Below are 13299 nucleotides of genomic sequence, written 5' to 3' on the forward strand. Positions count from 1 at the left end.
GATTAATGGAGTGGATAGTTTGAAATTGAACGGGAATGGTAATGGAAACGGAAATGCTTCGATTCTGGTGTGAGGAAAGGGGGTGCGAGGAAAGGGAAGGGAAGGGGGCTGTCGGAATGGGCTGGCTGGTGGTGGGCTGGTGGCACTGAAATCGGAAGGGAGGGGGTGGGGTGGCCGAAATCATAAAGGGCAGGCGCGCTTCCGGTGCTGGCTGGTGGGGTTCGGCGGCAAGGGGGTTTGGCGGTGGGGTGGCCGGAATGGCTGGCTGGCAGCAGGTTTTGTTTTTTTTTTTTAAATTTTTTGTTATTTTTCATATTTTTTTAGTAACAGACCAATCAGAAGGTGACACGTGGCAAGGGGTGGGGTCAACTAACGGCCTCAGTCATTAATGGCACTCGGTGAATTTTTGTAAGACTCGGTGGCATTTGGTGAATTTGGAAAAGACTCATAACATTCGGTGAATTTCGCAATTGCTTACTGGCATTTGGTGAAATAGCCGTATTTTAAATTTAGTTTGTTAAAGTAAAGAGTTTCGAAACGCCTAAAAACCCAAATCATTTCCTTTCTCTTCTACCCTCCTTCCCCTTCTGCACTTTCTCTCTCCTCTGCACTTTCCGACGAACCCAAATTTCGCGACGATGATCAGCGTCGAAGAATCGAAAGCGTTGTTTGCGCTTCTGAATTCAGAACAAAGGTCTTTCGATGAAGTTATGGCGGATTTCACCTCGAAATTCCCTTCATTTCTCCATTTCAGGATATGCACTGCTCTCGCCACACTTATCGAGGTATATATATTTTTGTATTTTATTTATCCTAAATCTTGATTTTCTATAGATTGAGCTTCAATTGATTGCGTTTTCGAAGTTTTCGACTGGGGTTTATTGTACTTTTGTTGGAACTGGAATTGTTGAACTTGTTTAGGGTTTTGATGAATTTTTGGTGAAATGGATATATTTTGAATGTTAGGATTTGGTGTGATTTTGAACTGGTGAGTTGAAAAAATTAATTGAGATTTTGCAGATATATGTGAATAACAAAGGAAGTAAACTCTTTTTCGGCTATAATTGTGCAACTACTGAAAGACATTTTGATATCGGGTTTTAATTGTGTAAATAAACCTATTTATTTTTCCAAATAATGTGTGATGGTAATTCTCTCTACGATGTCAGGTTGAAGATGATTTGAGCTAGTTTGTTTCTGTGCTTGAGTGTGATGGCATGGTGTGTATTGTATAGTTGACAAGCATTGGGATGTTGAGTGTCATTTCAAATTGAAGGATAACCTTTGCTTGAAGCTATTCCTATGTTTTGAGATCCTAGGGCCTATATTCTGTATTAAATTGTTTTTCCCTTCCATTTTATGTTATTCATCATTTGCTTGCATTATGCAAAGATGTTCATCGTTCTTCACTGCAGATCAGACAAAAGGGCTTCAGTTCAATTATCTAGACTTTCAACAAATCCATGCTTTGCCATTGTTGCTAGTTAACTTTCACTTTTGTGATGGGATTCTATATTGTTTGGAGGTGTAGTATGGAGGCCTAAAGTTATTTCAAGGAACTGCATTTTATGATCTATGGATTAGTGTGGAACTTTTTGTGGTTTCTAGATGGCCTTTTTTTCCATGAATAATTGCATGATTTGCTATTACTCATATTTATCTGAGTCATTCATTGCCACAAATAATTTCGATTGTAATGAGCCTTGGGATTTGCTTAACTATTAAACTTACTAGTCTTGATGATTTTATTATTGCAGGACAAACCCATGCTTTTTTCGAGTCAACGTCTATACGCAATCTGTATGCTCTATCAGGCATATTCTTCTCAGCAACCTTCAGAAAATCCGTTCATTTCCCTTTTGGTCAATGTAAGTATATGTGATTTTCCTTTTCAAAGTATGTCATTGAATTTAGTTATCACTCTAGCTGATATAATACACTTATATTTGAGGCTAAGACACACCGTATGTATCAGACTAGCTTTTGACATTTACTATGTGCTAGTTTTGCTTTCTTTGGTTGATTGATTTTAAGTATTACTATGGCGAATTGGAGATATTAATATGAGTTTCTATTGCCCTTTTCCTTGTACAGGTGCCAAGTAGTATTAAGCTATGTAACAGTGTAGTTCTTGTCTTTATTAAGTTCCCTCACATTTGCAAGGATATGCTTTATCTTCTGCCCACTAGTACCTCGAGGTTGGTTAGGGGAAAAGAAGGCTTTGACTTTAGTGCCTTGAGGTTGTCTAGCATTGTAAAGCTTTTGAACTTACTGCAATTTTGACATTAGACTGCGATAGGCTGAAAGTTGCAAAACATCTGTATTGCCCCTGAAAGTGGTTCATTTTATTGTTTTTGCATCAGATGTGGAAACCCTAACTCAAACACATGAATACATGATTCCATGTTGCTACTGATTTGAGAAACAGTAAACCACTTTGTTTACTGTTTATCTAAGGAAGTCAATTTTTATTTGGAGTTGTAAATATTAATAAATCAAAAGATTTGTGAGAAATTCTCCGTTTGCTCACAGTTCACAACATTTTGCCTTAACTTGTAATATTATTGTTTTTGGTTGTCTCTAAATGGCGCTGCCAGCTACTAACCTTTGTTCCATGAGTTGGTACCTTATATTTGTCATTTTTGCACAAATAACTGAAAGAAAGGACGCTCACTTTTTTGAGGAACTGCGGTACCGGACTAACCAGATTTATGACCTGCAAGCTTTTCTTAATCTGATTTTAAGATCAAGGACTAAACTGTTCAAGAAATTCAGATTTGATACACTTCTGTGACAAATTCATGCAACTTCTTTGGTTGCCGTCTCTCTATGACTCTATGGATACATCTTTTTAAAACTTTGGTTGACTTGGGGACTAATATTTCAATGTATCAAGTCCGAGGCTTTTTATTGTACCGTAAATCTGCAAAATTATTCATGTGACTTGGTGACTTCCTTATCCTCTCGGGTTGAGGAGGTTGTTTTAAAGTCTAAGCAATATGTAGGCTACTGATCCTGATGTTATTTGCACCTATGAATTTTTTTTTTTTCCTTCGAGTAGAACATTTTCCGTTGACTCTTTGGTCTTTTCTTGGCATGAACTTCTGAAAGTAGTTTTACTCCAATCTATTTTTGTGTAGTGTGAATTTGCAGTTAGCTCATCTATAATTTACTTTATTTTGTGCTACTAAATATTACCATCTTTCCCCCTCTTTTCTTTTCCCAGATTGCATCTGATGAAGAAGGTGCCAAATATGAGAGGGCACTGATTCTCCACTTGTTGGGATCAGCTGGCAACGAGATTAACAAGGAGGTATTTTAATATTATTAATCCTCTTCTTTTGGCATTTTGAGTTTGTTTTTAGCTCCTTAGGTGTGAGTTGTGCTAGATAAATGAATAATGGTCCAGTGCATTAGTCCTAAGTATTTTCCTGTTAGTGATGCATTTCAGATTTGGTTCATTGATGCAGGTTCTCAAACAGTCCGCTTCAGACTATATTAAAGGCTTTGATCCTTCATCTATTGTAAGTTCGAAAAGCTATACATTGAGGATCTTGTACTTTTTATAGCTGAAATACCCATTACCTGACATGTGATGTCATTGAGATGCAATAACAAAGTCAAGCTGCTGATTATAGCATTTTAAATGTAGCCTCTTAATGTTGATGAAAGTATTATTTGCTCCTTTCTTCCTCCAGACTTTCCCAGCTCGTGAACAGCTGCAAGAGCAATTTTGCAATAAAGTTCTTCCAGAGCCTTATAACTGCCTATTTAAGAATGCTTCTGTCAAAAATGTGATTCCAGATCCGGATGTGCCACCTCAATGTGATGTGACTTCAGAAGAGTATAGCTTCTTGCCATATTTTTGCATTGTCAATATCTTGAACTTGATATTCAGTTTGTTTGTCTAAATTTCCTTCATGTCCTACTAATTCATGGATTTTTTTGTCAGATTTGACCTCCAACCTGGAGCCAAACCCAAAATAGGATCTGGTAATAGAGATGAAACAATAACAGGGCTATTACAAAATCTATCTCTAGAGGGGCTAGAACCTAAGTGGATGAGGCCTCTTCCACCGAGGTTTCCTCTTCAAGATGGGGAGGTTAGACCCTCAGTTAGTTTATCGAATTGTGGGGGTACCATTTATATGTTATTGGACTTAACCTGTTTAAGCCCTTTACAGCTGGTTTGGCTCAACCCTGACAATAATCATGAGCTTTTATGGGATTATGGCATGTGTGCGGATACAAGTAGAGGAGCAGCTGTGAGAGATTTGATTGCAAAGGCTTTGAAAGGTCCACTTGCTCCTGCGCAACAAGAGGTGCTTGATTATATTACTGAACTATGACGGTGATAAAATGTTGTACAATTTAGGTTTAGCATCCTTTTTGTGTCCTATTTATTGGACTATTTGCTAAATGTTTGATTTGTTGTATAGTTTTATGGTTGTCGACTTGTCGTCAATTGTAATTTATGTTCCTTATCAATATTGTACTCAATACAGATCCATCTAGATTTCTAAAAATTATAGATGAAAATTATGATTGAACAATTACTTGATTGTTATGTATTGTGCCGATTTAACTTTGTTGTTTCCCTTTATCCTTAAATGCTACTTACCATGCACTATCTAGCATTGAAGGTGATCTCAGCAAACAAGAAAGATTTTGTTTTCTGTAATTGAAATTTGATTTTTTTTTCTTTTTTTTTTTCATTTGATTTTTTTTTTGGGCACGTTGAATATGCAAGCTTGTGCACTTTTAACCTCTTAAAGCTTGTGCACTTGTTACATTTTTAACCTCTTAAAGCTTGTGCACTTTTCTGTTTCTCGCTTATTATATTTCCTTGTGATTATGAGGGAGTCAGTGCTCTAAAGTATATATATTATGTCTAAAGTTTCTATTTTTATTCAACTTTATAATTAATATTCCTCTAATCCTTCACTTATTATCTTTTTTTCCTTTTGGTTAGCAAGTTCTGGTGGAATTGGCAAATGATCCTAAGCTGGTCTATCACTGTGGATTGACTCCAAGAAAGCTTCCTGTAATTAATTTTATGATTTGTCTTCATACTTTAATGCAATGGTTATTACATTGATGCTAATAGGGAACTGTATCTTGCTTTTCAGGAATTGGTGGAAAACAATCCCCTCATAGCAGTTGAAGTTCTTATCAAACTGATGAATTCACCAGAAATTTCAGAGTGCGTCTTCTAGATTTTGTTATTGTCTACTTTCCTCCCCATCCCAACTCCACCTCCTGATTTTTTTCAATTCTTGGTTGAATGCAGCTATTTCACAGTTCTTGTCAACATGGATATGAGTCTACATTCTATGGAAGTTGTAAACAGGCTTACAACAGCAGTGGACCTTCCTACTGAATTTGTGCATATGTACATAACAAATTGCATATCCTCTTGTGAAAACATCAAGGTTAATTCCTAGACCTTTCTGTCAGATGTCTGTCTCAGCTTTTGGATGAACAATTATAAATGCCACTTTCTTTGAGAGTTATAATTCTCTTGGTCCCTGGAAGTTCTGCTATTAAATTTTTTATAAATGCAGGCCTGAGGTTTTTTATATTAGAGCCAGTTCTTTGCTAAATTTATTTCCTTATGACTTGCTTTTTGTGCATAATTAAGGAAGTGTTGATTCTGGTTGGATCTGTTTCTGTGACCTGGTTGGTGTATATGCTTCGAGTTAAACAATCTAATTATAGCTGTGAATCTTGGTCATTTTTGTCGGTATATGCAAAAGCTGTTTAGCAAACTTTTATCAAATGATTGTCTTAAATGTTGGAAGAGGATAAATCTGATACCTTATGCATTCAATTGAATTTATTCGTAGAAGCAAGGTGGTTTATCAAAAATCTTACTCCCTCCGTCCCATTATTTCGTGCCTATTTCTCAAAAAACGCGGTAATTAAGGAAAATGGTGGAAGTAGGGAAATATTCTATTGGAAAGATAAAAAGTAGAGAATATTGTATGGGAATAATAAAAAGTAGAGAATATTGAATGAAAAAGATAAAAAGTAAGTAATGATTTTTTTGGTATATGTGTATTTTGTATGGGAAAGATAAAAAGTAAGTAATAATTATGTGCTATTTTTAGATACAGGCACAACATTTTGGGACACCCAAAAAGGAATACCGGCACGAAATAATGGGACGGAGGGAGTACTATTTTGCATATCGTGACTGTAGCTATTAAATACTCTGTAATGAGTATGTATAATTTTAGCATGATGCATGATATAGGCCAAACCACTAAACTATGATCTCGAGGTCTTGTCTATGTCGTAACTCTTAAGTGGCTTTAGTGCAAATGAATGGTTGTGCACCTGTGCATGCAAACTTGAGGCACTTCTGACTTCTTGGTAACCCTTGAATTGATACATGTGGATTGTGTAAAACCATAAACTGTGTCAATAATGTGATGAATAATTGTGTGAGCTCCGGTCTGTGTATTGGTATTTACTTGTTGAGCTGATTTAATCAGTACTCCTTAGGTTGTTAGTAATTGAAGCTATGGATCCTTATGCATCAAAACTTCCTAAGATACCTAATAATTGAAGCTATTGATTCTCAGTATATTTTCTTTTTTGAAGGAGTTTGTTAGCTGTTGCATTACCATTTACCCTTGAGAAGCTATTTGTACACTTCATACGGTTGGTACTTTCTTACACTTAAATGGTCAGTGGGAGTGGTGTGAGCAAGAGCCTGAAATACTGTTGTTTCACTTTTTGGAGTGCTATCATCTTTGCTCAAAGCATTAGGAGTTGAAGAGTATCCTTGGGAAACAATAAGGAAAATCTCTGTGATTTTTTTTGTAAAATAGTATGTGATGAAACTAGGCCTTATTATGTAAGAAGGGGTTCTTAGCTTGTGGTTTCTCATAGTGGATTTGCACCTGTAGCCCTCTGCGGTTGCTTTCTTGTCCTCTGTATGCATGATTTGGTTTTCATCTTGTGGTTTCTCATAGTGGATTCGCAACTGTAGCTGGAGTTGCTCTCTTGTCCTCTATATGTTTTTCAAAGGGATTATTTTTGGTTGTTTAGATTTTCAGTTGAATAGGATGTACCTGGATTTTTCATACTAAGGTTGGTAGGGATTTAATGTGTTCTGGCACATAGTTCATGGGTTTTCTGATACACATCTCTAGTCAATGAACACAATGGTCCTTGAAGGTATACAGTATGGAGTGTGAATTTCAAATTAAATGATGAAAGGTGGCTTGATATCTTTCTGGGGTTTAACATGGTGCTTTTTGGCCTGCATTGTCAGTTGGAGCACAGTTATTCTGAATGGTTTTCCTGGCTGGAATGGCAAGGGCTGATGTATGTGGGCTTGCTGTGTAGGTTGGCTGCACAACTTGGGCTCATTATCCTAAAAAGAATGGCTAGCTATGATCCAAGATTGTCTACCTAGGTGCATTGAAAGGGTCTACCTTGTATTTTCTTTTAGGTCTTTTATGTTTTTTAAAATAACTTCTTCCATAATTTAACAATTGCCACAATTGCCTTGTAAGAAAGTAAAACAGATATTGCAGCGTTTCCCTTTGATAAATTCCAACATATCCTTTTACACTACAAATTACCCAATATACCCTTACAGATATTTCCAAAGCTCCTCATTCATATGGGTTTTGCGAGTAATACGCATGATTTTTGTGGTTCCTCTCAACATTTACCCACTTTCTTAATTTCATGCCTTTCCCATGTTGCAATATATATCTAGAGCAGAGGAAGTATCATACTATGATATTAGTATTCATTACTTCATTTCTAATCTTCTTCATTCTTTTTTTTTTTTTTTTTGGTCAGTGTCTTGGAATCTTCTTCACACTTATTTTTTGTAATAAGACAACATTGATTATCTTTTTATTCTTCTCTTTCCTTCACATTTATGTGAAATTTCTTTGTCCCAACACTCTTGTTTGTACTAAGACAGCATTTCAGCAGAAAAAGAGGGAAAAGGTTATTGTATTGTTTCTGAATTCTGAGTAGCCAAATTTATTAAAAAAAATTTGGCATTAGTAGACGGTTTGGTTCTTTTTAAACCAATCATTTTTGTTTGAAATGGTTATAGCCTTCTTCTGAAGCTGAGTACATATGCTAGTCACATAAGCACATTGTCGATCCTGTGTGTGGGTATGTCTGTGTTTCATGTACTACTATGCTATGGCCTTGCCCGATATATTAATATATGCTTTACTTGTCACATTGCCTTGTGGTCTGCAAAGATCTAGCTGGAATTTGGAGGGTGGGGGGGGGGGGGAATATGGTTTTACCTCCTCTTCTGTTCTTTTCCTCTAGAATAAAGATTTGTAATCATTGCTGAGATGGAAAGGGCTAAACCTTTGTCCCTTTTGATTTGGAATTTGCCGGACAGATTCTATACTGATTTTACCTTAAAACATATTGAATCCTGTTCTATTGTTATGTTTGTCGATCTTCTCCTTATCCCTTGTCCCTTCTGTTTTCTTTTGGTGGGTATTGAGTAATTTGGCGGATATAATGCCCTTACAGATGCTGGCGCCAGTCATGGTATTTTTTGTGATTGATCCAACTTGCTTCTTGTTTTTTTTTTTTTTTTTTTTTTTTTTTTTTTTTTTTTTTTTTTTCAGTACTGCCACCAATTGCTCCGTTTAAGAAATGAATATCTGAGATTTGCTATTTGCTATTTGCTGTACAGGACAAATATATGCAGAACAGACTTGTCAGACTTGTATGCGTCTTCTTACAGAGCTTAATACGTAATAAGATTATCAATGGTGTGTCCATCTTCTGCCTCACTGCAATTTTGCACTTTCTCACAAGTTACTTTTATTGGCTTCACCCCTGTTTTTTATGCTGAATGATTTATATATTCATATTTATGTGTCAGTGTTACCTTATTTTACTCTTTTCTCACCTAATTCTTGCGTTTTTATCAATAAAAAATGATAAAAAAAAAAAATAAAAAAATAACTCCTGCATTGGAAGCATGGGAGAGGCGTGATGCTTGCCAAAATTTTAATTGACTTAGGGAGAAAATGTGGGTTCCTCTAGGACCTTGATGAACAATTTTGTAATTTTGTGGGAAAATTTCACCACTGTACTGGGAAACTGATACTTGGCAGATTTGCTTCAAGGCGTATAATTTTGTTAACATAATGCAGTAATAATTTTTTTAATCTGAAAGTAATTCTCCCCAGTATTTTTAGAGGGACAGTGAAATAATTGATCCATTATGGGTGAAACTTAATTGTTTGATGCATGTGTGTGATGTGATTCTTCATTGTTGAGATCTAGATCCTTCTGTTTCTCTGTTTTTCTTACTTTGGACAGAAACCTTGAACAGCCAATACAAAAGAGTAAAAAAACTTTCCACTTTTTCCCCATTCTGTTTGCTGACCTGCTGAAGCTCTTGAAATAATATCACATTTTTTAGTATTACATTGTTTTCTTCTTATTTTTACAAGGGAAGGGAATTTAAGAAGGTTATGATGAAAGATGAAAATGTAGTGTTATCTGTGCTCAAAATTAAACTTGTTCTCCCGCTGACTAGTCCCATATTAGACTTCACATTTGGGTTGGGCACATAGATCAAGGATACTTATTAACTGTTAAAACATCGGAAGTGACAATAGGAAAACTAAGGTAAGATAAAGTGTTCGGATAGAGAGAAAAAGATTAGAGAAAGTTTGGGATAGATGGAGATATTAAAAATAAAAGAGAAAGTGTCAGGATAGGCCGAGAGAGAAGAGGGGAGAATTATATTAATTTTGATTTACATCAAAGGAAGAGTGAAGTTATTTTGGATTATATCTTTAATTTAATTTTATTTTTTTATTTTTTTTTTGTTGGTAAGGAGAAGGGCCCTACCGGGCTGGAACCTCTCACAGGTCCTCCCGGCCCGGGTTAGCAGGCTAGGCACCATTTTTTTAAAACAAATAAATGATCTTTAATTGGCAAGTATGAAGTTATTATGGTAACTGCTGATAGAAGTGAGAGTTGAAGGGCATGGCTGTATTAGACCCTAAGAAGGCATCAGATTGTAAATATGCAATTGCATTGATGTTTTGTGGTGGGAGGGAATTTAAACTGGCAATCCTGAATTCATAGAGGGGAAATGCTGATAATTCTTCCTGTGATTTATTTTGCAGTTCAAGATCTCTTTATCGAAGTTCAGGCCTTCTGTATTGAGTTCTCCCGGATAAGAGAAGCTGCTGGTTTGTTCAGGTTACTCAAAACCTTAGAGTGATCTACGGAAGGTTAAGTGAAGTTATTTCATTGCACTTTATAATCTTGACCGTCAATCCGAATTTTGTTTGATCATTCTTGTATATACTGACATTACCCCTCATAGAGGTTCTTTGGTCGTTGTATCCTTATTCCGATAGGCACAGGATTCTTGTTGTAAAGAGTTTAGAGCAGGGACTGTTGTATTTCAAGCTTATCTTTAGTTATATTGGAGAAAATGGCAATGCCAAATCATATTTTTTTGGCCTGCCATTGTTCCTAGGCGAGGTTTGGAATGACATCATTGCAGTTAAGATCTCAAAGATTCGATTTTCCACTGTTTGTCCATTGCCCCATCTTGCGGACTTTAGTCTAAATTTTGGGATTTTAATATTGACATAATCCCCTCCAATAAAGCCTCGGATACTTTCTTCTCTTCAAAGGATTGGCTTGTTTAAGCATAATGCATCGTGGTCGTTTGATCAAATGTAATGCATTGTGGCCGTTTGATTAAATGTAATGCATTGTGGTTGTTTGATTAAATGTATTGTGGTCGTTTGATTACTCAAAATACTCAGGTATGAACATCATAATGCATCGTGGTCGCGTTTGTTCAAGCATAAAGATACTTTCTACATTTAACCAAACGACCACAATGCATTATTATGAGCATACTGATTTTCGTTTGTTAGATTGAACAATTGAAGTTTCTCCTCTAGATGGGTAGAGAACTTAAGCTGTAAATGTATTTTTATTTTATCTACGTAAGGTTTTTTTTTTTTTTTTTTTTTTTTTTTTTTTTTTAAATTCCTCTATAGGACCACAATTGCTTAATAGTTTCATCTACCATTATCAACTTTTCTCCACTTCAATTCTCCCATTTTTCTCCACGACTATTGTGCGTGCTATCACATTATTCTCAATAACAATCATCCTTGACATTGGACATCAATTCACTATTACCTCTACCATTGTTACTTCCCCTTACTAATATCTCATTTACTAAGCTTAATTTTAAGCTTTGATATACTTCCTCCGTTTCTATTTAGATGACATGTTTAATTTAGGCACATATTTTAAGGAGAGGAGAAAAAATGTTAAAGCAAATGGGTATATCATGTACTTTAGCTTATTTATTCAAATTTAGGGGGCGTTTGGTTCGCGGGATATAGATATGAGGTATGGGTTTAGAATGACTACAACCCATATCATATGTTTGGTTGTCAAAAGTATGAATTTTAAACTCATACCTCAAACCCATGAGGTATGGGGTTTAGAAACTTGGGGGGAGGTGGATTTGGCTTATTCCATTCCCTTAAGTATCAAATAAAATGAGGGAATAGTGAGAGATTTCATTTCTAGAATTGAACCAAATACATGGTATTAAGTATCAAGTTCCAACCCGATATCACCTCAACCCCATTCCTGATTCCAAACTCATACCATTTTGCGAAACAAACGCTCCCTTATAGTGGGGTCAATTAAAAAAAATCCAAAATAGAATACATGTCAACTAAAAAAAACTTCCCAAAAAAAATACGTGTCAACTAACAAAAAAGGAGGTATTACCTTTTTTTTTTTAGGACAGGTGTTACTTTATATGTATCGATAAAATTATATAAAGTTGACATATTAGGAAATATACATTTAGATAAACCAAAAAACATTTAATACAATACCATTAATTTCCTTAAGTTAATTAAACCATAGAAGTTTGCGCCTTGCTGGTTAATACTTTTTTTTTTTTTGGTATTTCACCCGGTTCATGTTAGCCGACCCCATTTATGGGATTAAGGCTTTGGTTGATTGATTGATTGATGGTGTTCCACCCGGTTCACCCTTTGGGCTAATTCGGATTCGAGGATCAGTTCTAAGTGGTTAAGTTTCACTCCCCTCCCAATTGTTATTGCGGGGGATCGAACACGTGGTCCTTCCTACCATAGAAGATTGCACTTTGGCGGTGGTTAATACTTAATAGTGTAATATTCGAACGTTTTAGGAAGCAGAGGAGGTATTTAAGAAACAAACACCTTAAAATAAAATAAAAAAAATTAAAAAAATTTTAAAAAAAACTAATACAAGTAGCAAAATTATAATTTTCCATTCTCTATTCTTTTCTCCATTTTTAATTCCCTTTCTTAAATTCGATCCGATCCTTTCCTTTTCTTTTATCTGAAGCAAACAACTTCATTCTAAGTTCAGTTTGGTTGTATCGAAAAATTTGAGTTTTTCATTATTTTGGTTTGGTGCTTTATAAATTATACATTGTACTATCTGGTATGAGAAAGGGTTCTTGGAAGCCAACAATACAAGAAGCCAATAATTGGATCCTAAGTAAAAAGTGAGATTTTATACTCGGTGATCAGACGAGATTTGAATTCTTAGGCACCACCTAAAATATATTAATGAAATTAAACTAGTTGATATTTATATAAATTATTTTATTTTATTTTTTGGGCGGATTTGAGCCTTATCCTCGAGCATTCTTTCCATGGCATATTAGTAGTTTAGTTTTTCTTAAATAACAGATCTTGTATTCAATCGGTACATAAACAAATTGTATGTTTCGATCGTTAACTTATTGGACCCTAAATCACATAAAAGTCGCTCATTAGTTGTGAAGTATTGCATTTGTGATTTTGCGCTTTGAACCATGTTATCAGTACGATACACCCATTGTACACAAATTTTTATTTTTGACATTTTTGAACTTATCTAATTAAATGGTTTAGTAGATTTTCTTGTTCCTTGCAATCTTGCTAGTAGGAAAAGGGAAATGTATCACCTACATATCATGCAGACCATACTGTACGTTAATCTTCTAAACAGATTAGGCTACAGAACCCAATTGTCATTTGTCCTATTGTATTTAAGCCAGCCAAAATACATGAACTATTTTCATTATTATTAAACGTAATAATGTTGGATTAATAATAATGTTCAGATTCATGTATTAGCCACCTTAATAACGGGTACATTCGTTGGTACGGCATGATCATTAATTCATTATAGTCCTCTAAAATCTAGGTTTAATTAACATAATATAATATTTGTACATTATGGTACATCATGGTACTA

At 35.2% G+C, this 13299-nt stretch overlaps 1 protein-coding gene across 1 annotated transcript; it reads left to right on the forward strand.

Annotated features, from left to right (window-relative positions):
* Positions 1 to 376: 376 nt before the first annotated feature.
* LOC110736684 (CCR4-NOT transcription complex subunit 11-like) lies at positions 377 to 10785 on the forward strand. Its single transcript, XM_021916978.1, has 12 exons — positions 377 to 785; positions 1758 to 1868; positions 3227 to 3313; positions 3471 to 3524; positions 3699 to 3844; positions 3953 to 4103; positions 4185 to 4322; positions 4973 to 5044; positions 5130 to 5203; positions 5291 to 5432; positions 8693 to 8771; positions 10146 to 10785. Exons 1-12 carry the CDS (start codon positions 639 to 641, stop codon positions 10241 to 10243), a joined length of 1299 nt encoding a protein of 432 aa, XP_021772670.1. The 5' UTR covers positions 377 to 638; the 3' UTR covers positions 10244 to 10785.
* Positions 10786 to 13299: the final 2514 nt, after the last annotated feature.

The sequence above is a fragment of the Chenopodium quinoa genome, unplaced genomic scaffold (genome assembly GCF_001683475.1).
Source record: "Chenopodium quinoa cultivar QQ74 unplaced genomic scaffold, ASM168347v1, whole genome shotgun sequence".
NCBI classification, from domain to species: Eukaryota; Viridiplantae; Streptophyta; class Magnoliopsida; order Caryophyllales; family Amaranthaceae; genus Chenopodium; species Chenopodium quinoa.